General features: G+C 38.7%; 1 protein-coding gene across 2 annotated transcripts; it reads right to left on the bottom strand.

Annotated features, from left to right (window-relative positions):
• Window positions 1-224: 224 nt before the first annotated feature.
• INTS7 (integrator complex subunit 7) lies at window positions 225-23,354 on the bottom strand. Of its 2 annotated transcripts, XM_067293094.1 has the most exons (20): window positions 23,221-23,354; window positions 22,771-22,900; window positions 21,695-21,841; window positions 19,480-19,617; window positions 18,945-18,991; window positions 18,228-18,427; window positions 16,604-16,726; window positions 15,626-15,743; window positions 14,422-14,556; window positions 13,773-13,870; window positions 12,831-13,070; window positions 11,980-12,117; window positions 10,886-11,092; window positions 7,259-7,453; window positions 6,421-6,524; window positions 5,949-6,017; window positions 4,673-4,805; window positions 3,283-3,381; window positions 2,252-2,437; window positions 225-1,341 (listed from the first exon to the last, which is right to left on the bottom strand). In XM_067293094.1, the coding sequence occupies exons 1-20, from the start codon at window positions 23,309-23,311 to the stop codon at window positions 1,054-1,056; spliced, it is 2,886 nt and encodes a 961-aa protein (XP_067149195.1). In that variant the 5' UTR covers window positions 23,312-23,354; the 3' UTR covers window positions 225-1,053. The 2 variants fall into 2 exon arrangements, with proteins under 2 accessions (XP_067149195.1, XP_067149196.1); XM_067293095.1 differs by lacking the exon at window positions 3,283-3,381.
• Window positions 23,355-23,565: the final 211 nt, after the last annotated feature.

Genomic DNA, 23,565 nt, shown 5'->3' with positions numbered 1-23,565 from the left:
AGGACCAGGTGAGGGACATGTTATGTGATCTATTGCATGAGAATCCAGACAAAGTTCAGCCCTTTGCGCTTCCAAAGTAGCGTGAAAGCTATGTATGAAGAAGCATATTTCCAAATTGATTCTGAATCAATTTCTAGTACTGCTATTCATGGCAAAATTCTCCTTAAAGTTATCCTGTAAAAGTGCCAATTAGAATTACTAATTTGGTAAAAGAGTACACAAGATTACAAAGCTTTGGCATTTAATAAATTCCTTTAAATACAAAGTAGTAAAAACTGAATGACAACTTGCAAATTAACTTTCCTCTTAAAAAGAACCTTCTGAAACACAGATAAATGAAGAAGATTCAAAACGAGAGTAATCTTTTCTATACCATCCAAGAAAGTTATTGCTCCCACTAGCAAAATTCTGCTTCTTGTAAGACTCTCCTGACACCCCTCCAGCCTGTCTTCTCTTTACAACTGCATATGAAAAGCATGCTTTCATTTTGTTCCTTTCACATTAACATACCAAACAGTGCTGATGAACTGTAAAAATACAGATACACCAGGCAAATACTAGAACTTGCTACTAAAATATGTCAGAAAAATCTCTGGATATTCCTGCCAGTTCTTTCACATTAAGAGATACAGACTTGGTATTACACTCAGTTCTGCATTAGCTAGCCAGCACGTTAACAGATGTCCTGCGAGCCTAACATTAGAACCCACATGCTTCAGAAAAACAAAGTACAGAAAGTACTAGTCACACAGTTCTTTGGTCTCCCCTGCTAGCTAAGTTTGTGGAGCCTGCTGCAACTGGTTTGTAAACAGAAGTGAACAGATCAAATAGAGGTCTGAATAGTAAAAGTGCAACTCCAAATTTGAACAGAGTTGCTTCTGCTAATTCAAGCCCAAATTTACCTCAGCTTAACCAATTAAAAAAGTAACAAAGTGGTATCTGAGACTTTCTTAAGAGAACATTAAAAGTGTAAGCCTTGGGGAAGAAAAAAACTTGCATCCAAGAAAAACTGCGATCCCCTCGACTCTTGAGAGATAGAGTCACTTCTAGGAATTAAAACCGTGAGTATGCCGTCCTTTGCTGTTGCTGCTGTGATGGTGGCTGTCCTTGTTGTTGCTGGAGACGAACTTGCTGGGAGTATGGATCCTCAAGAGATTTAACAAAAATAGTTGTTTTAGGCCCAGTCTTCCAAACAATACCATTTGAATCTATTACAGAGGACTCCACTGTGATGTTATGGGTGCCAAGTATCACAAAGTTTAACAGAAACTGAGTGCTGAAGTAGTCGTTGTGTGGTTCCACCCTCTGTTCCATTTCATTGGTCATGTTGTCAATAGGAATCTGAGAACACATGGAGGGTTAAAATGTCATTTTATATAACCCATTAAAAGGGATCATCTGCTCTCCAGTCGAAGAAGAGAAAGATTGTTATCCTCAATTTTCCTAAACTAATGCACATGTATGTTTGAGCCAATCTTGACATATTTTTCATTGATGAATGTGATTTGTGCATCTACCAACAGAAGCAAGATAGCTAGCACCAAGTCTTTTTTGTCCCAAGGTTCTTTTTTTTTTTTATTGAGTAATCTAAGTCAGACTAACGTTAGACACTTCCTAGTCATGTTATTCCTTTAGAAGCAACTGAGTTTTTAAAACAAAAGAAACACACACAATAAAAAAAAAACCAAAAAAAACAAATGGGCCTTTCACTAGATATCATGTTAGCAAAACCTGAACTTCAGACATGCCATCTTTGATAAAACTGTTCATTTGAATTTACTATGTATTTCCTCAGGTGCTATTTAATTTGGACAGCCTGTCCTCCTGACTTCCATAAACAAACAAAAAAACTCAACACGAGGATTAAGAAGTTCTGGGGGCTAGGCAGTAGAGAATAACCTACTCTCACCTTTTTTCTTGGGAGTTTCTTTGCTGCATACTAGGTCAAATTTTTCTGATCTCAAGCAGATTCCTAATGACTTGTTCTTATCACAAAAATCTCTTTTGTTTGGAATAAAAGTTGTTGCTGAAAAGATATCGGCATACAGCAGGCATCAAAATCCCAGATTGCTTCCAGGGCCTATGCCTAGCTCCCACCAGTGCCTGAATGTCAACTCTCAAGAGTGAGAGGATTACAGAAGAACCCCTTCATTTCAACCTGAGAATTCTGCTAAACTACAAAGCCAAACAAAACAGCAGGAGAATACAGCAAGAAAGCTTAGGATACTGTCTGGCTCTATATTACCCATACCTTATAGTCTTGTCCAGATTTGCTCTGCAGCACTGAAGATACGTTTAGACAGACGGACTGGATTTTACGGAAGAGGCCTGGTTTAGAGCCATGCTGAACCACTCCTTCCACCTTTAAGGCCAGTTGCTGATTGTTCTGTACTGCAATAGGCTCTGCAGGGTTCCTTGGTGATGGGGATAGAGCAAGCTGTAATACAGAAAACCAGACAAAAATGTAATCTTATGCCTTCTGAAAAGCAAAGGCAATTCATACATGAAAGGAAACAGTTCTTAAACTTCAAGGAGGGGTTTGGTATGGAAAATAGCAGATGGAAACACAGAACTTAAAGCTGAGACTCATTACTATGACAATTAATAAGCACATCAGCAGTACCAGACAAGGTCTTTACATCTGTTTTATTAGTTATACACTTTTGAAAGGAGTGAACAGTCTTCTACAAAATATGCACAGGTAAGCTCCAAACATATTAAGCTGAACAAAGCAGTAAAACGCAGTAAGTAAACATTTAAAAACTTAAGACTCATTTTTCCCAGAAAAAGGGAGCACCTGAGTTCAAGGAAAAGTCCCCTCTTTTTTTCCCCCCTGCTCATGATGAAGGTTGCATATAGCCATTCTTACCCTGCCAACTGACAAATATTACAGTTCTCTTCCAAGATAGTAAATGCCATTTTTTAAAGGAAAAGGAAAAACAATACAAGCTGAGAAAAGTTGCTTTCCCAAGACTAGAACATTATCTACCTTTGCAGACTCAGAATCAAGGGAAGTTCCACAGTCAGTTTTTTACCTTTAAAGCTCTGCAGTCAAACTGAATCCTATTTGCTTGTCCAAGTCACAGACTAATAGTTCTTAATAATCTTATGTACATATTATTCTAGCTGATCCAAACAGGCAAACCCAAGTGCTATTTGCAGTTAAGTGCCTTTACTAAAAATGCCGAATCTCTGTGCCTTTAGTAAGGCTATATCAACCTTTCCTTATGAAGTAAAGATTCTATGAATGGAATTTTTAAACCACATTTGAGCAGTACTTACCTTAATGCTTGTAGACTGCAGTTTTTGAAAAAAGTACCTTTGAAATGAAAGGGGTACCTTCAACAAGGCAATGACAGCACTGCATAGACAAGCTGTATGCTGTAATAAATGGAGCCAAACCAAATGAGAAATCTTTTATAGCACAAAGAAAAGACATGCTCTTAAAGTACTAAAACTGCAGTAATTTCCACTGAAAGACTGGAAATACATAGTCAAAGGATAACAGCCACTATGATGAGAGAGACTACATTAAGCCTCTCTGTTTATTTTCTACCCTTTAAGAAAAAAAGTATTCCGCTCTGCAAAGAACAAGGAGGTGATGGAAAAGAAAAGCCCAAATCATTCCTGCTTTAGTCTAGTATGTTGTTAAAGTCACCAGCACAGTATTGCTAGGCCCTCCCACATTATTCTCCCCCCACAAACCACAAAAAACACCCACACCAAAATCAAACAAACAAAAACCCCCCAAAACCCCAAACAAACAAACAAAAAAAACAGTGAACAAGACTGGCATCTACCACAGCTTACAATAATTTAATTTTTAGCCTTTTGTCTACTCTTCCTTCCCCTACTGCAGCATACCCTCCTTGCTCAGGTGAACAAAGTCAACACTATTGAAGTCAAGGAGCTGCACTGGTACGGAACCTGTGACGCTAAATTTATAGGGTTTACCTTAGCTACATTTTACTTAACTCATTTTTCTACACAATTTGGAATTGGTAAGGACTGCTGAATTTAGAAATAGGGCAAATAGATGCTACCCATGACATATGAACTACCCTGTTTCCATCAGCATGGTCTTCAGCTTTATGATGTTCACTGACAGTAAAAGAAGACATCATACTAGCATTGTAAAAGGAGAACATTATCAGCTTACTGTTTGCATTCAGTACACTTTACATTGTGTTGTCTGATGACCTGTATTGATAAGAGAAATACTATACTCACAGAACACCACACTGTCAACAGCTCAGAAACTGAAGCTAGTCTAGTGCTGGACTCTCCAGCACTGTATGTTGCAGGGGTAGAACTCCTCTGTAACAACAGCACAAACTAACAGAATATGCTTCACAGCTATTGAATGCGAGTGTGGTGAGAGATCTGACAGAGGCTTGATATTACTTTCAGGTATTTTGACCTCTATCAGCATTTGCTATATTCTTAGTGTCAGGATTTCTAAAACATTACTTTTCATCAGACCAGTAAGGTTACAGATTTTGTAGCATTTTTTTTTTTAATAACTATTAAAGTCTCCTTAGAGATCACTTGTGCTATTAACAGGTTATGTCAATTAACTGAAATGTGGTCTTTGGTTTCTTGACCACAATGGATATATGGAGGTGGTCAGTATGGGGAACCTTCATTTACACATTTAAAAGCTGTTACTTGCCAAGTAAGACACAGGAGCATATTTCCTGTTGAGGGATTCCACTTCTTCCAGTACATGGTTAAATACAGACATCATTCTTCTTTCATATTCACTCTCAACATGCGCTGTTCCATTTGAATTATATTCTTGGAAACTAGAAAATAAAATAAATGTATTGTGCCCAGCATACTCCCCTCAACCTAGTCAGAGATGTTCACTCTCAAACATGCCCAAGACGACCATCCTCTATTACAACTTTAGTTCCACTAAGAAATAACTCTGCTTTTTAAACTGTTTACTCTGTTTCTCTATTTTTCCACTACAAGACTTGCTCTTTACATTTAAACCCTTCTTTACTATAGCTTATTCACCACTTTCTGTCCTGCTCTCTTGCACTTGAAGCAGTTACAGGACTGAGATTGAGCATGCTCAATTGCCCTAGCTTTTATTTAAGTCTGAAGTGTTTATAATGCTTTAAAAAGTCTCATAACTCAAGGAAATATGAGAATACCAGTTAGAGGCAGCAATAAAATTCAGATTTCCTGGCTCACAATCAGGTGCTTTGAAAAAAATTCACCTCCTAGACACCCAACTTTTTGAAGATCCACAGCTTCATACTTTTTACAGCAGTGGTTAATACACCTTCTAGATGATTCTTAATTCATAACGAGTAGGGCAGAGTCTCTTGGGATGTCCACTTTTATTCACAGTTACATAACTGGACATTTAAAGAGATGTTTAGCCACATTATCTTCCATTTAATCTCAACCTGGAAGTTTCAGAGACTGATTCAACTCAGTTGCTTCAAAGCAATTTTTGTTAGGGGGCATAAGTTATTGTAACTAAAGGGGATGGATTTATATTAGAAGTTTAAATTAATCTAAGAGAGAAATTCCCAGGACTCTGAAGGAAACCAATGTGCACTCGAGAGTGCCAAACAGTGCATATGACAGTTAACACAGAATGACACAAATTAAAATAGCAACAGATAAATAAATAGTAATAAATAAAATTTTCTAATCTCTTAATAGAGGAGATTAGATAGTTGCTTTTTATTTTGATGCAAATCTGTATTTAAGACAAGTCCACTATATCTCTCCCAAGAGCACAATGAGTATAAAGAGCAGAACCTAAAAGACAGTCCCTACCCTGCCAGCCTCAGCACAGGTGCTCAAGCCTGCCCAGAGTAGAATCGCAAGGGTCCCTTGAGACATTTTCTGAATTCCCAGGCTTGAAGCCCCAAGGATTTGGGAATGAATAAAAAGCAAAGGAGCAGAAAGTTAAGTACCAAACCTACCTTGCAGATTCTGGATCCAAGATCAGGGCTTCTATCGCATGTGAAATCAACAGGCAGCTCTGCTGTTGTCTGATATTAATATTAAAGATTTAAAAGACTTACAAACTTGGTACCTAAAACAGGAGATATCATATTTCATTACTGATAGTTTTCTTTGGTTCTCTAGTTTTCATGAAGTAATCCTACAATCACTATTCCTTTAGTAAGTATAGGACAAGAACTACAAGAATCCCAAACTTTATGCTATTGGAAGTTTTGAGTCCTAACTTGTTCAGAAAGTAATTTGAAATAATAGCACAGCAATACTTATTTTCAAATATGTTTTAAGCAGTTCGTATCTGATTTTTACGTTATTAATTGCTTCAGTATTACTTTGTGTCTGCCTTCATAGAAAACAGGATGGTTAAGCTTCATTTGGCCTGCACAAGAAGGAAGAGGGAAGTAGGCAAATTCTGAGCTTTTAAAAGGATACAATTCTACATTCCTTAGAGTTGCTGAGTCTGCGTCAAAAGATGACTGATACAGATCTCCATAACGTGTAGCCAAGTTTCGGAATTCCTCCATTGAGAGTTTCATCTACAGAGACAACGTTACTAGTCAAGAAACAAACAAGCCACCTTTTCCCCCTGCCCCCAACTATGCTATAACATACCACACTGGGGGAGTAAGACAATATATTGTGGCAGAATATCTATAATTCCTACCTCTTCACACAAAGTGCAGAGTGACACAGAATTATACATGCTCTAAACAGATATTTTTCCTATATCAAAACACAAATACACCCTTTGGGGGTTTAACTCACTCCTTCCTCCTCACCCTGCCCCCAGTGAATCTAACTGCTCTGTCTTTCAAAGACTGCCTGTGATTCCTTCTTGCAGGTTACATGCATTTCAGGAGCAGACTGCCTTGGTATTCCATACTGTACCAAGTCAGCTGTCAACACTCACCAAAAAAATATTGCAGCATGATCTTTAAGTGCATTTTCTTCAGTACCTGAGGTGTTCCAAAGCAAGATGGAAAGGTTTTGCTACAAGTCTGAGTGTTCTAAGCAGGTTGCTACATGCATATCCTTAGAAACTGTGTGTGCATGAATACGTGGAAAAACACGCCCATACACACAACCTCAAAACAAGGTCTGCTGCAGATAGGTATTTTTATAGCCACAATGGAAAAAACAAGGCCTACTATTTAGCAAAACACTTTACTGCCACTTTTCACTTCTTTTGTCAGAGATGAATTTTGCTTCTCAGCAGGTATGTCAGAGTCAAAACAAAACTGCACAAGAAAGTGGAACAATGAATACATGCCTGGTTAGAGATGCGCCCACACCTTTGGAGATCATTTCCTGATGTCATAGCAATTGTTGTGGCAATAGCTGGTGGTGGACTTGTTTTTAGGCTGTTGCAGGTACAAATGAGTTGAGAAAAAGCTTGCAGGAGGTCAATCCTGAGTTTCACAAACCCACACTGAAAGCTCAAAGGATTAAGTGGTGTACTGGCAGCCTGAAACACAGTAATAGGAATGTCTGTAACAGAGGTCAAAAGCAAACATGGCAAAATAATTTTGCAACATCACTGAACCGTCTCATCAAACAACAGAATTCTTTAATTCTAAAAGCCTTTTTAAAACAAAAAAACAAAAACCAAAAAAACAGCTAGCAGATTTGCTCCACTAAAATCATACTCAATACAAAGGACACAGAAGTTTGGGTAATTACTAAACTGTATTTCAAGTGCATCAGCCTTAAAACAAATGTCGCTCAAGTCGCTACAATACAATTAGGGCACCTATTTCCTCTTTTTCCAAGGCCAAGTCATCAGGCTTCAAATGACAGTAGTCCAGACATTCCTTAGCATGAGAGAGCATACTGAATCGCTGGACAGACAGAAATACAAGGACTGAAGAAGTGATTCTCTCTATCAGCCGGAAGAGAAAGAATTGGCTGAAGTAACCTGCATCAAGTATAAGGAATGAAAACCTTTGATTTTCCTGGAACTGTGAAGTGGACAGGAACATTACAAAGGCAATGAACCTTGCGTTTAATGATGGCAGAGACAGGTCAGTGACAACTGAGAATATTAAATAACGGAATGCCAAGAGGGAAGACATGCTGCTATTTTACAGAACTGTAATTTCTAAATAACTGTGTTCCCTAAGAGCTTATCTGACTTGCATAAGCATCTGTGACAGCTTAAGACAGCCAGGAGGGGGCAAACACTAGTCAAGCCAAAATTAATTACTTATTTTTCATATACTGACACATTTTGAAAACCTCCCTCCCTCCTCCCAGAAAAGCCAACCCTACTGGGACCTTCTCTTACTCACAGAATGGATGCATGATATACTTATGCACGATATACTTATGCACATGATTCTCATTCCTCATCAGGAAAGGCCACTTCTGGAGGCAAGAAGTTATGATCCCTCTCCAAAACCTTATCAAGAGCCAGTTTTTTACTGGCAGGAAAGCAAACAAGTGTATCTCAAAACTTCACATGTCATCTGAGAACTACCCTGCTATTGACTAAAGTGAGGAAACATCAGCCAACTACAACCATTTTAATTAAACTACTGAGCTAGATTTCAACCTAAGAAATGAGACTATTTCATCACTTGAGCCATTCAGCCCCTCTTATCACTTTGCTTTCCATTCTCCGAGGGCATTAAAAAAATAATAATAAAAAAGATACCCACAACATTTTAAATGGAAATTGTTCAAGAGTTTATTCTGGAAGGGTGCTTTCAAAAATCCTCTGTGGAATGGACCTCATTGTACTGTAATTGCTCTGCAGAGACTGCATGCTTTTATAGAGAATAAAGAACCAGTACTTTCGATCAGAAAATCCAGACATTTTTAGTAGCACAAATTGGAATGAATTCTTGTAAATAGAAATACAAGTTTGCTTCATTAATACTGCAGTTTACATTATCTTCTACCTATACAGCCATGGACAATAAATGAACTACTGTACTTTTTGTGAAAACCACAGAAAAAGTTCTTCAGCTTAATTAAGTTCTTTAAGTAACACCACTGTTATCAGCATATTTAGAGTGAGTGCTACTTAATGCTCTGTTCAAGTTCTGTGTCTTCTCTAGATTACCTATAGTGAAAAATAGGCATAAAACTTCCAGTGAGATGCAAGTTCTGGGCCAGAAAAGAGTAGGCCCTATCTCAAAACCTTTGATAACTACACAAAGAAGCACTCAGTGAGACAGATGGAAACTGTGGCTGATACACTTTACAACACACCTCCCCTCCCCCCACATCCAACCTCTCTTCTGTAAAGTAATGCAACCTTTTTCAAGTGGCGTAACTCACACAAAAGAGAACTTTGCATAAAGCAATGCAAGAAGGATGTATACCAAAAAGAAACTGAGTGACTTTGACCAGATGAGATACTGTCTGCATATTTCATCACTGCTAAGCTGGGCTGAATGAACAGCTGCAGATTACCAGTATTGCGCAGTATTTCCAGCTTCAGAGTGGGTAACTACATAGGCTTTGTCACATGTGCTAAGAGTCTGCAGTGCAGGCTGGGCTCTGCAGTACCTACAGTGCTGAGTCATGCTCTACAGTGAAACAGCACCAGGAAAGCTGACGGTGAAAGGGGAGAAGGCAGAAGCCTTATCACGCACCCCTTAAGACACCTTGCTTCTCTTTGAAATGTCGAGTTCTGTAGATGCAAGCGTGTCTCCTTTTACAGCCAAGACAAACAACGTTAGGAATTTATCCAGAGTGATGCAACGAGTCAGCAACAGTCTGCAGTAAAACCCGGTTTTGTCTTCTCTGGCCCTTGAAATCTGTACTTACTTCTCTAGACCATAACAGCCCATAGGGAAGTGCTTTTCTGGGGGCAATACCTATGCAATGCACAGGATGTGAAGTCAGCATAGGAGATGAGGACAGTAATACTTCAACAGGAGAAAAAAAAAAAGTCTAGGAAAAGGCTAATTAAATTACTGAATCACAGAATGACCTATTTAAGCAAATTATTTTTTCTGCCTGTATTAAATATTAACACTTAATTAGACGGGTTTCCCCTCCCCCCAGTCTTTTAGATGTTAGGGAAATCCTGAAATGGTGAATTAAAAGCCTTATTCACTCAGCCAACAAATTAAAGACAAATACTTCAGGAATGATGGAGTTTTCTCTCAAAGGACAAAGGCATGAAGTTCATGTCCTTCCTGATGATTCAGGGCAGTTTAATAACAAACACTAATATCTGAACTGTCTTGACACTGACAGTGCTGGTAATGGCAAAAAAAAGTAAGCAGCTTCATTCAAAAGACACACCCCCCTCCCCAAACCCTCTAGCTATTTTCACAACTTTAGATAAGGAGAAACCATTTGCTTAAAGAAGGTACCATCTGAAATCTGCTGACTTGAAGAGACCGACTTGTCCTCCCTCCTCCTACTGAATTGGCATTGCCTTATATTGGTTAGGATTCCTTAGGATCATATTGTCAAATATAAGGCAACGCCAATTCAGTAGGAGGAGGGAGTACAAGTCAATCCTTCTCCACATCTCAAGAAACTAGCAGGCAGTTTAGACAAATTTCCAAAATTTTGTTTAGACAAAATCTAGTGATTACAACAACACTTACCCAGCCAAGACAATGGGTGGAAAAATTTAAGTAATGTAATTAAAAAAAAAAAAATTCTGGCAAATACCAGACGTGATTTGAATAATGAAAGAAGTGAGGGGAAAATTCAAAAAAAAACCCAAAAAGATCTAGCAAGTCACACTTAAGTACCTTAGCTACAGGATCTTCTTTCTGAAGATGCTGTGGGTTACAACCAGCTTTTCCCTGTAATCCTTTCAAGAAGTCCAGCAGATGCCAGACAAACTTCAAAAGTTTTTGAGAGTTTTAAGAACAGAAACTGAACAGCTCTGCTACAGTATACAGAATCAAAGTAGAAGATCTATGCTAACCGTCAGTGATGCTATTCCCTTGTGATAGGATTTTAAAGCTTCAGCAATGCAAGAAAGTGCTGAACTATAGTTGTCCTCTTGCAAACCTGTCAAACACTGCTCTGCATGGGAGAACTCCTTCAAACTGTTCAGCCAGAAGTAAAAGTGTTCTGAAGCCACCTGAGTCAGCAGGCTTTGATACAGTTCTCTGGCCATGTCGTGGTTGCCCTGTAATGACATGAAGGTTTGGGAAATGGGACAAGAAAGAAGGCTGTGGGTTTATAAGTAACGCATACAAATAAGAGAACAGTAACACCTCCAGAACTACTCTTCACTTTAAAAATAGAAACAGTAAAACTTCTTCCAATCATTTGACAGCAGCAGCCCTAGAAATAAGTAAAAGCACAGAGGCTTATGCCGTAGACATAGCAGCCTGTATAATTATGTACACAACACAGGCCAACAAGGTGAAAAACAAATCTAGAAGTCTGCATTTATTTTTGCTGAAAACACAGGACATAGATGAAAGCATCTTCACAGTAACATTGGGTTGGAAACTATTAAATCAGCCCAGAGCTTAAAAGCAGGAGCTCTGTTGGAGTTACCAACATAGTGCTATGCTCTGATCTCCCCTCTGCAACGTGTACTTTCTCTGTCTAAAACTACCCCAGCATCCTGTGCTATAATACCTACATAATTCCAACACCAGCTGCAACTTTACTGGAGGGAAAAGAAGAACAGTATCTTTTACTTCCTTTCTTCACATTGAAGAAAGAGAAGCTCATAGCAGGAGGGCCTGTATCACCTCCCAAAGAGCAGTCAGTCAAAACAGATTAGGCACACGTTCAAAAAAAGTATGGGTCATTACTTTCTTCCTTCTCAAATATTTCAAAAAGACAAATGGCTAGAGAAGCCACCCTAATGGGATGACTGCCCTGAATGGCATTTATCTAAATCAGCACTCCAAGGAATTAAGACAGAAAATGATATATTTCTTTCCCCATTGGTTTCCTCCCTCTGAGCCTTGCCATTTTTCTTACTTCTTTCAGTTCAAAGAAATCACTAGGCTTCCTTTCACCACACCAAACCGCTGTGCACCAGGTACTTTCACTTACCATTCTGGAAGCCTGCCTGGCTATCCTGTAGGCTGTCCATCCATTAGAAGCATTCTCAAGCTGCTGTTTGATAACAGTTTTGATTTCTGAAGATAAAGCTTTCTGACTGGAAACAAATATCACTGTGGCAAGAGAGACCTAATGAAGAGCGGAGGGGTAAGGAAGAAGGTTGTAATTCAAGAAGGAAAAAAAATACCTGTTTCCTAAACTATCAAAAATGATCTGCTTGATTTTGGTCTTAAAACTTTATAGAAGACTAAATGTATATTTTAACTGAAAAAAGTTTTCTTAATCATATCTTTTAAATATTTATGGCAACTCAAGTATTTCTTGTAGATTAAAGTCTGACTTTCATTTAAAGAATCTTTACTGCTGCCCTTAACTGGTATTTCTGAACGTTCCAAACTGAATTAACAATAAACTTATCATTTCTTTCTTAAAATTCAAATTCATTCTCAAATAGACATAAGAGCATATTTATTACACTATATTAAAAGTCATGGGGGACTATACATAAATTGAGATAGTTAACTGCCATTTTGGTTTTCTAGAAGGATTATTTCTTCAGAATACCCCAAAAATTTCAATAGTTAGGTTTGTCTAAACAGTGCCATCTGCTGGAAAATCTGATGGAATATATTGCATAGTTCATCTATATGAGCTATGAGATTTTGATGTTGAACATTAGCATACATAATTAAAAGTTAAAGCAAGGCTGAAAATAAGGCTATAGTCTGACACATCAACACGCACACAAACAGCTTAACTGCCTTTTTAAATAAGAGGCATGTACAGTAGTTTCCACGGACTTTATCCTTTAAGGGCAATTCGACAGAACAAGGAGGTCTTACCAAGAGTTCCTGTTTTTTATCTGTGGCAGATCGTCCAATGACTTTGTAGAGGTCCATTAGGTCTCCCAGCATCCCATCTGCTAAGACAGGCAGCTGCATGGCAATAGCTGCTAAACAGTGGCACATGAGAATCCTAGCAGCATCCTGGGCACTGTGCAACTGGGTCAACAGGGATTCAACCACTGACTGGCTCAGGTGGGGACGGCACTTGACCAACTTCACCATACAAGTTAATGTAATCTGTAATTCACATACACCAACAGATACAATAAACATAAGGTCTACTTAAAACAAAACAAAAAACCCAGAGACACCTAACCGAAAGTACGATTACAGAAATATACAGGAGATGGTATTTTCAGAACCATGTACTGTACAAAAGATGAGATCTTCTAAGAGCTCAGGCCCCTGTCTCTGAGCTCACAGCACAAGAACATATCACCAACTCAGGAGACAATACTCTTCTTTCTCATATTAGCCTTTACATGTAAATAACCAGATAACATTACTGTTAACAGCTTATGGAGTAAAATGAAACAATAACAGTTCTTAAAAGCATTGTATTCATGTACATTGTGTCCCCATCTGCAAAAATGAGGTTCTTCCCAAGATTCTCTTAGGCTTCCAAAACCAGCTCCATCTCATTTTCAAGTCCATGTTTTACTACAACTGTTTTTCTAACTGGAAGCATTCTCTCTTTTCTTCCTACAACAATCAACTTACTCTACAACTCCTGAGCGGAGTTGTATTACAGCTGTGCTCAGTTCCTCTGCCACTCTGAACTCATATTACTAGCAGAGAACAGAATAATCTTAATCTTGATTTCTCTCGTGACAGTACACTATGCTTCCACCAAAGAGGAGTTGGTGTAGTGTTCTTTCTGCTATATAAGCTGTTACTTTAACTTCAAGCTGTGCCAATGAAAGACAGCATTACTGTCACCTTTAAGGTTGCTTGAGCTCCTGGACTGTCATCTTGACTACAAAGAACAAGAAGAGACTCTAATCCAAAAACTGCATCTTGCTCCAAAGGCAGGAGATCTAATGAAAAGAAACAGATCAAGTAAGCTCATTTTTATAGTTTCTAATCTTACTCGATGTAATGCTTGCACTGGTGCTGCAGTGATGACAGATACTTCCTAGCACTTCTAGTTTACCTTATTTTGTTTAGAATCAATTCTGACATTCCATCTCTCACAACTATTCTGCCGTCATGCCAACTGTGACATTTTTAGGGTGTGCATAAAACCCTGGGCTGAGACTTCTAAATGACACATTACTCTTCAACAGATTTTGTGCCAAAAGTTCTCAAAGGCAAGGCACTAGTCTACAGCAAAGGTAAGACAAGCATTTATTTAGCAGAGTTCTACTATGCCCATTAATTTTCTCTAAATTAGAAGATGATGGAATCTTCACAATCATTCATGAAATCCTAGAGAACATTTTCTAGTAGACTACAGTCCCCATTCCCCCTATTCTATGGAAGGATCATGCTAGCACAGGATGAGTTTGCGTGTAAGACTAGTTAATATGTGGTAAGTGCATAAGCCTGACCGTAATGACCACATTCCACTGTTTTTGCTTTTAGTTACCTTTTTCCTGACAAGAGGCTGATATATTGGTCAAAATTCTCACTCCATGAGCTGCAATGCCACGGTTATTATGGTAACAGCACTCTTGTGCTAGTTTTACTAAATCAAATGATCTTGCAGTTGTAGCAGCTGTTCCTAAATAAGGACAAGACAAACAGGACAGGAAACAGCACAGTCAATAATAGCACAAAATCTTTTCAAGCACAATTCTGCACAAAATCTACACCAACTTGGTTTAGTTTTTTTATTTCCTATATCTTCATCCTATCCTCTAACACACACACAGCCACACACACGCATGCTTATCTTCTACATATATGAAGGCTTTCCCTCCTTTCCTGAGCAGCCAACTCTATACAAGGTAGACATGAGAAAGCATATTCAAGTCTAAAGGCCAATATTTCTGGGACTTGGAGGTCTTAAGAAGGATTATATCTGATTAAATAAAGCTAGTGAACATATTAATTATTAAGACGTGCCAGAATGACTGAAGAGAATGTACTAGTTTTCTTCATTTCTGCAGCCCATATAGTTGGGCTCATCATACTCATTAAGGCAGTCTGGCTTTCCAAACAAACAAAAAACCCAAAACAAAAACAAAAAACAGTTTTATCACCATCTTAAGAACGTAAGAAGAAGGATTTCAAAATGTCTACTTTACTTCTCCAGAATACAGTCACAAGGCAGAAGGTTCACCTGGCACTGAGGCAGGTCATTCCCACAAAAGTGTCACACAGCTTCACTGTGCCAGGGTAACACAGCAGCCCACTCTCATACCGTAAAGCCTCCATGCTACATTGCTCCATTTATTCATACTAAAAAAAATCATGCACATCCATGGTTTCAAAGCACCTTAAGTAGAAATACACGTTTGCCATTTGAGAGGCATTAAATTTCCTCATTTCATAAACAAAAGCTGAAAACTCAAAGGTAAACAAAACTTTCACATAGCAAATTACCTCCCTCCACCCTCCCCAAAAAATCAGGAACAGAATCTGAGACCATGACTATTCTTCAGTATACATAATACCATTTCAAGCTGGTTCACAATGAACATGGTCCAACTCTCAGCTAGTGTTCTTGAATTCAAAAATACTTTATGACATAAGTAAAAAGTCATAAAGTGTTTAAATTAAATTATTAGCAGGTAGCCAAACCATCAGAAAAAAATGCTAAAGGTAATAACTTCATATAGTTTTCTTACCTGGAGCACTGCTGAAGTACTGTTTAATGGCAATGGTCCCTGATAATGTGGAAAGAACAGACAGCATGCCCAGTTTCAAGCTGTCATAAGGAGTGTGAAGAGCAGATTCACAGAGTGCCTAAAGATCAGAAGAAGGGAGAAGATATGGAGGGAAGGAGGCCCCAAAAGCTATCTCTATATAAAGGTTTAGTTGCATTTGCCCATGAGAAGTTTTGAGAATCAAATTCTTGCCACAGAAAATACTATACAGTACTGAATGAATAAGTTAAAAATCATTACTTGAAGCATCAGTTTTAGTAGACTGAAGACATGGCTTGCAGAAAAGTGACAGTGGGTCTTGTACGCTAGCAAATACCCAGTAAGTTATTTATTGATTAAAAATAACGTCAAAAAAAGAAAAAAAAAAAAAGAAAAAAAAAGAGATCAGGTCTCATTGATCAAATGTTGCAAAAGCTTTTAAGACAGTTCTCCAGTCTACTAAAGGCCTATTGAGTATCCTGCCCTATCTTCTGTGGTCCCACAGAGTCACAAAGATACTACTGAATATGAGAAAATAGTTCTCAGAGACAAAGTCAAAATTACATTTGTCCTTTTCAGTACAGCTTTCCAGATGACATAACTTTGCAAATCCCTTACAGACACTCTCAGTGTTGCAAGAGAGCATTAACACATGCTCAATATTGTAAAATGAATGAGAATATTCAGCTCTGATGCCTACTATCTTAGATGAGCTTGTCAGATAGAAAAATTATTTTCTTACTGTAAACATGCCTACTACATTAGATGTGCCTTTTTTCAGTTATAATATTTCTCAAATGTTCAGTAATATCTGGCTACTCTGCTTGACAGAGTAACTTAAGGATATGGAGATGCATATTGTTCCCTCCTTAACCTCCCCAACCTGTTCTTCTTTTAGAAAAGAATTCCACAACTCATTGTAAATTTTTACATTAAAATTTAGCTTAAAAATGTATAAACCTGAATATTTTCTCTACTCCATGTATGCGGTGTCTTATTGGCCAATAACTTTAAGTCCTGGATTGCAAGCCTCTTCACAGCCTTCCTGGGGTCATTCTTCAAGTACTGCAACAAAAGCTGGACCTATAACAAGGTAAATTCATTGTTTAAGAGGAGGAGATGCTACTAAAACGAAGTCTTTTCAGAAGCACTCATGAAGGAATTTTGAGCATACTCAGCCAAAACTACCACGCTTGATCTGTCAGACTGCTTGCTACCTGGCAAAGCCTCTACTCAGGCTGTTATTCCATGGCAAGTGAAAACAGTCCAACAGCTGATTGTCATCATTCTACTCTCCTTCTCGTTCATGCACTCTTCTCTGTATCACCCTCAGTACCTAAAAGACCTTGAGAGCTGTTTCAGCTCTTTTAACTAACAGATACACTACAAAACATTCCCAAGAAGCTGTGTAAACAGTTTATACTGCCCTGATTATGCTACTAGCAAGTATTCAGGGCATTTGAAACTAACTTAGGTGCTCACACAATCTGCAGTCAACACTGATAGCAACTCAGACATATTGTATATGCCTCAGTAGCTGCCAAAAACAACACGAACAATTTATCTTGATTAAAATAATACTTAACAACATCTCCTTTACCGTGTTCATTTCCTGCAGATTTACAGAGATGGAACAGCAAGCACACATGAGAGATCAGGAACACGTTAGCTTTGGTTTTGTTCTCCATCTCCACTCTGACTACATCACTTAAAAGCAGCATAGGCTGCTGCACAAATACAACCTAAAGCACAATGCTTACTGCCATTAAAAAAAAAAAAAAAGGCACATCAAGAATTTCAATGTTGTTTCAGTTGGCTTAGGTTCAATACTAACAAAAGCACCCTTTGAAATAAAGAAATCGCTCATACCAAGAAGAAGCTTCAGACAGATCAATCCTATTAGTCTAACAGTAACAGACACCGATCTCGTAGAACTATGGAAGGCTGAAGAAAGGCCAACAGATTTTCCTGACTACTTTACAAGAATGAGTTAGATGAATCACAAGTGTAATAGTGTCCTGATTTACTGTATAAATCATGCCCACGAAGCACATATTCAAAACATAAAAGCATTATATTTTTCCATTGCTACTTTCTCAAAACTTGATTTATAGTCCTAAATTATAGGCAATAGATTCAAATTTCTCTGAGTTCTTTAAGAAATACATTTTTAAACGCACTCTACACTGTTGAAATATTCATCTGCCTGCATGCAAGGAAGGTGAAAGGCACTCCCACCGCCCAAGAGAGTACACAGCAGTAAGAAGCCTGGGTTTTTCAGGCAAGATGAAAAGTCTTCATAAGAAGTAGGGGTGTTTCCTTTCCTAAATGCTAGCCGATTTCCAAGAAAGACAGGTTATAAGGTATAAAGGAACCTTCAGATGTTTGAGGGGATTATCTGGAAATGAGATCAGAGAGAGCAAAATATGAACGCAGCAGTTTTTAAGAGTACTCTTTCTCTATAACATATAGGGGTGACCAGCCCAGCGCATCCATCTTGATTTATTTTCAAGATCAGCTAGGATATGTTTTTTTAAACTTGTTTTGTACTTTAAGTTGAAGGAATGCATTTAAGAAGAATTACCTGTTTAGGAATATCAACTAAAGAGGAAGCAGCAAGCAGCGTAAATGTATGCAGAGTAACAATGACCATCTTGGTAGAAGGATATGATGTTACCAGCTGCTGAAGCAGCTGCCGGGAGCTGGAGGCCAGGCTAGCGTCATGATGCATGTGCTGTAGAATAGGGATCAACTTCAATTTCAAGTCCACAGGTGTGGCTAAACCTGTAACATGGAAGGAAGATGTAGCCAAAGTGTTAGCCCTTTGTGTTGGCTTTCGGCAGTTACTGAGACACACCATATATATGTGTTGCTATCATTGTTGACTGCAAATTGTGCAGACTCCTGAATTAGTTTCAAATAACACCTTAACGCTGGCTAGCAGCATAACCACAGCAGTATCAAGTGCTTTCAGAGTTCCCTGGGAAGGCAGCTCTTTGCTACACTGCAGGTAATATCCATATTAACTCATCTGAAGCCACCTGAGAACTTACAGAAGCTCATTCACCATACTATAGATATGTTTTGACTCTTTCCCAACCAGGTATTTTGAAAAATTACATTTTAAAGAGGACATATATAAGAACCAGACATTGGATTATTTGTTATAGCTCATTTAATTTCAAAACTGGAATCATTTGAGGATAAGGGCAAGGTATTCTGGTAATATCCACACAGGGATAATGAAGAATTTTCAAAGAAATTAAAGCTTTTCCCTTTATCATTCAACATACATATATACCTTGAATCATCTCACTGATCTTATTACATATTCCTGCGGCAAAATCCCTGCAGAGAAAAGACAAAGTACCAAGTGAAATGAAAATCAAATGGACCAAATGTTACTTTTTAATAATAATAAAAAATTTTACAAAGAGCATTTGCCAAGACTTAAAGTATTTTAGAAACGCAGGACGTGGGCACGATCAAGCGATACAATGGGAGCTTTTTCAAATGCGTCAACATGACAAACAGCAATATATTTAATTGCCTAATACATAATTTCTGTAAAATAATCCTTGATATTCTTAAAGTCTGCTCTTCCACTTGCCCTTCCTGTATTTGTGAACTTTTCAATAGTACTTCAGATTAAAAAAAAAAAAATCTATTAAATTTGAATTCAGATTTCCTACAATACTATTATTGTACATAATTAAATGCTTTGCTACAAATGACATCACTAACACCACAGAAGAAAATACTGGGTTTCATGAGTGATAGTATCCATGGAGTTTCCATTCTCTGTAATATGAAAAACTGAAGAATTTACATCTTACTTTGATTGCGCGGAAAAGTTAGCAGCGGCAAATATAGCAGCTTCAACTTCCACATTATCATGGGAATCCAAACTCTGACGAATACTGTGATGTGCATTCTTCCTTTCTGGAATTATAGATGCCATGCTGCCTAACATCCTACAGAAATAAATCACAGCAGAATCAGGAAGCACAATGACTATGAAGAAAAGCAAGATGAAACCAAGGATGTAAAAGGACTGGTTAAAAGACTCTGTTCATATATAAATAAATGCTCTTTCATGTCTATTACAGAGACAAGTGAATGATAATAATAGGCATGTAATTAAAATTAACAAATACTGGCATGTGGCTTCTGTTAGTGGTCTAATAAAACCAATTATATTTTAGTACAATAACTTTGTAGCTTGAATGGGCACAGTGAAAAAGTTTTCTCACCAAGCATTCTTATAGAATTAAGAGTGCAATATGGTGCTGAGAACACTGAGTATTTTTAAGATGCTTTTAAGTTCAAGCTTTGATATCAGCATGACAGATTTAATGCTAGAATGCATTAATGGCTGTTTTCATAAACACATGAAGTATACGTTATGGGATTTAAGATCATAAATTGGGTAGTCTTAGGGGATAAAAGAGCATTAAGAGAACTGTTTCCAACCTTTCTATCCCTCTTCCCACTAAGACTGCAGAAGTAAATAACTGACAAGCATCTAGAAGGTCAGAAATGTTAACCACTATAAGAAAGCAATGTTTCCAGAGTGTTACCATAACCAAGTAAACAAATATCAAGCTTTCATCATTTGTTTGTAAGATAATTTGCTGATCCGAGATATTAGTAATGGTGTAATCCCTTTTGTGTAACTGCTAAAAAAAGGAACAAATCAAAGCACCTATACTTTTATTAAGAATATCTCAGAAGTATCTTTCAAGCACGTAGAGTCAAGTATAATCCAATTAAAATCAGAATGAATACAGGATTTGAACTGATGGCAATTTTAGCCAAGACTTATATGTTTATATACAGCTATCTAGAAATAAAATTCCTACCCAGACACAAAGTTTTGTTTTAGCCAACTTTTCTTTTCACATGCTCCTTACTGACACTACTCAAGGAGGACAAAACTGATCAACCGAAGATTTTCATACTGCTGAACCAACAACTATTTTAACCTGTGTTTCACTTGATGTATCTTGTGAATTGATGAACAATTCAAGCGTATTTGCAAACTGAGCAAATTCCTGAGGCTTCTGGCAGTTTGTCAAGGTGGCCCTTCACACCAGTCAGCAAGCACAATTTTATCTTGGAATACAGAAGGGAAACTAAGAAAAGCTATAGATATACTAGACTCATGTATTTCTGAGACAGTAGAACATCAAAACATAAACTCAAATAATTATGTCAAAAGAAGAAAGAAATGTATGTACAAGCTAACAAAAAACCCCTCCTCTGTTAGTGCCTCCCATCTTTCAATACTGAAATCAGTAACAGTTCTGAATGGATAGAAGAAAAGAATAAGCAAGGGAGAGAGAAGAGTGCTTTCTCCACATTCGAATTCACTTGCATGGGAGCTGCAAGAGGCAGTTAAGATGATAAAGTTGGTCAGTGTTACAAAGACAGACACCAAGGCAACAGGTCATTGACATTAGAGAGAGCTTAAAAGAAGATTTTTCATTTGAATCTAGGAAGGCCAAAGCAACGGATAATACATTGGCACTTCCTTAGAAGTTTTTGATCAGAAATTGTCAAACAGGAAACATCCAGAACAATGATCATGAAAAATAGGTGCAAGTGCAACAAGGTACACATAAATAAATTTTGTTTACAAGTTAACAAAAATTATTTTGACACATAATGAAGCACTTTGCTTTTCATCCTTGTCTAATTCCATCATATGCAAATGTATGTTGCATATAGCTGATATCTCATGCATACAACACTTCCGTTCTTTGAGTATATAAAACTTCAGTGTTGCGAATTCAGTTTTGCCTGGAGCCATCCACACAATTCTCACCATCATCAATTGTTAATAATCTTGTTCTTCTGGTCACAGATTCTTATTTTATTTATTTATTTTTACTCCCTTTAAGATGGTTGTCGCTGCATTTATCTTTATGCTCAATGCGGAAAACACCTCCTACATTTCATTCATGGTAATTGCAGATTTAAGTTATTCTAGACTAGGATAACTAGCTAGATGAACCTGGCTTACTTGAAATCTCTGTTATAAATACATACCGGAGTGTAATGGCCCGAGCAACTGGATCATTGCTATGAATTACTGAGAAAATTCTTTTCACAAACTCATCCACATTTAGGATCTTCTCTAAGTGCTTCTCACTCTGCTGAGTAACTTTGAGCACACATAGCCTCAGGAAGTTGTTTCTATTAAAAAACACATGCTTATCTTTATTAGACTGTATTATAATAGAAATTCCAAAAAAACCCACCCCAAAAATAAAAAAAACACACTTTAAGTAAGCAAAATGATTAGTAAAGATATTTGAGTTAATTAAAACAAGGCAATATCTCTAACTTTAGAGACAGTATTTTTCATTAGGCTGATATAGTTAAAAAGAGACTATTAATACACTACTTCTGTTTTACAGTACAGTTAACATCAAATTTAGGCCCAACTCTCTTCCAGGGAAATTAACCTGTTGACACCAATGAAAATGCACTGACGCAGATACTGTGTTGTACATGCTTACAGATGTAATTCTGCTAGAAAAGTGCATCAAAGATTAAGACATGAAGTCTAACCACCTTTGATAGGTGTGAGTGAATTCCTTTTCCTTCCTCTTGGTTTCACCTTATAAATCCTTATTAAATGATTTAAAAATAAACTTTCTAAAATAGCAAAAATGTATTTTTTGCCACATGCATCATTTAGGCATCAGGCACCTGAAAAAGCTACACATTGGTCTTTGCTATTCACATCATAACAAAGCAATTTGCAGACTTGAATGTTTATTTATTTATTATTTCTGATTTGGAAGGTGCCTATAGGGAAGGATTTGCATCACTAAACTTAAGAGTTAGCAAGTGAAGAGGTGAATCCTCAGTTCAGGACAAGTGGCAGGAAAAAATAAGTGTCTCTGATCACTCACAGCCACTTAAGCCACTAAGGATGGAGCAGGTAAGCTTCAACGAAGAGCGCCCAGTCCTCTAGAGACTAACTATCACTGTGCTGTTATCAAGCAAGCAGGGAAACGCCAAAGCTGCCCAGACTCCAATGCAGCAAGACCCCAGGATACAATACATTACTACAGGCCAGAGATTTGAAGCATTACGAACTGACTGATACTACTTACCCAACTCTGAAAACATCAGCTAGCTTTAGGAAAGCAGAATTAATGAGAATAGGGAAGGGATATTTCTGGAAGAGCCTGGGAAAACGAACGACAGCTTCGCACTGCTCCCCGAGTTTGCCAGATCTGAGGCCTGCGTGAGACAACAGTAATTACTGCGGACACCGAAGCGCCTCCACCCCCGCTGGGTCATTCCCGCACTCCCGCCGGAGGTAAAGCGGTACAAAAGAAAGCTCCCAGGATTCGCCCTCGAGGGGGGCCAGAGGAAATGAGGAGCGAACGCAGGGGGGAGGAAGGAGACCGCCCGGCGGGCGCCAACGGCCCCAACGGCCGCCGCACATGCCGGGCGTCACGCGGCAGGCAGCCCCGCCCCGCGCGCAGTCCTCGCCCCGCCCCCCGCCGCTGGGCGGGGCCGGCTCCCAGAAGGCGACCCCCCCCCACCCCCGGCCGTACCTTTGTCCAGCTCCATGAGGGCAGAGTTAGCGTCCAGCTCCTGCTCCCCGTAGCCCGCATCGGCCAGGAAGGACTTGGCGCTGGCAGCCATAGCGACCCCCCCGCAGCCTCCCCAGCCGGCCGCCAGGAGCGCGAGGTACCCAAGCCGCCCCTGCCACCGCGCATGCGCACTCACCCTCCCGCCGCCGCAGCCCGGAGGCGCCTAAAGCAATGGCCGCACGACTTGTGAGCAGGCGCAGGCGCCACACGGAGCGCGCGGCGCTGCGGACGCGCCACTGCGCGTGCGCGCCCCAACCTCCGCGCTGCGCAAGCCGCGGCTCCGGCGGGCGGCTTCGTCCCCGTGAG

Source organism: Apteryx mantelli, chromosome 3, assembly GCF_036417845.1.
Source record: "Apteryx mantelli isolate bAptMan1 chromosome 3, bAptMan1.hap1, whole genome shotgun sequence".
In the NCBI taxonomy this organism is placed as follows: domain Eukaryota; kingdom Metazoa; phylum Chordata; class Aves; order Apterygiformes; family Apterygidae; genus Apteryx; species Apteryx mantelli.
This window is presented reverse-complemented; position numbering and strand designations above follow the sequence as displayed.

Excerpts from the sequence above, each read along its gene's own strand:
- INTS7 (XM_067293094.1), bottom strand. The coding sequence starts at position 23,311 with ATGGCTGCCAGCGCCAAGTCCTTCCTGGCCGATGCGGGCTACGGGGAG. Across the intron at positions 6,018-6,420 it reads ACTCTAAGGAATGTAGAATT|ACAACAGCAGAGCTGCCTGT; the intron begins GTATCCTTTTAA and ends TATTAATATCAG. Across the intron at positions 1,342-2,251 it reads AATCTGGACAAGACTATAAG|ATTCCTATTGACAACATGAC; the intron begins GTATGGGTAATA and ends ATGTGTTCTCAG.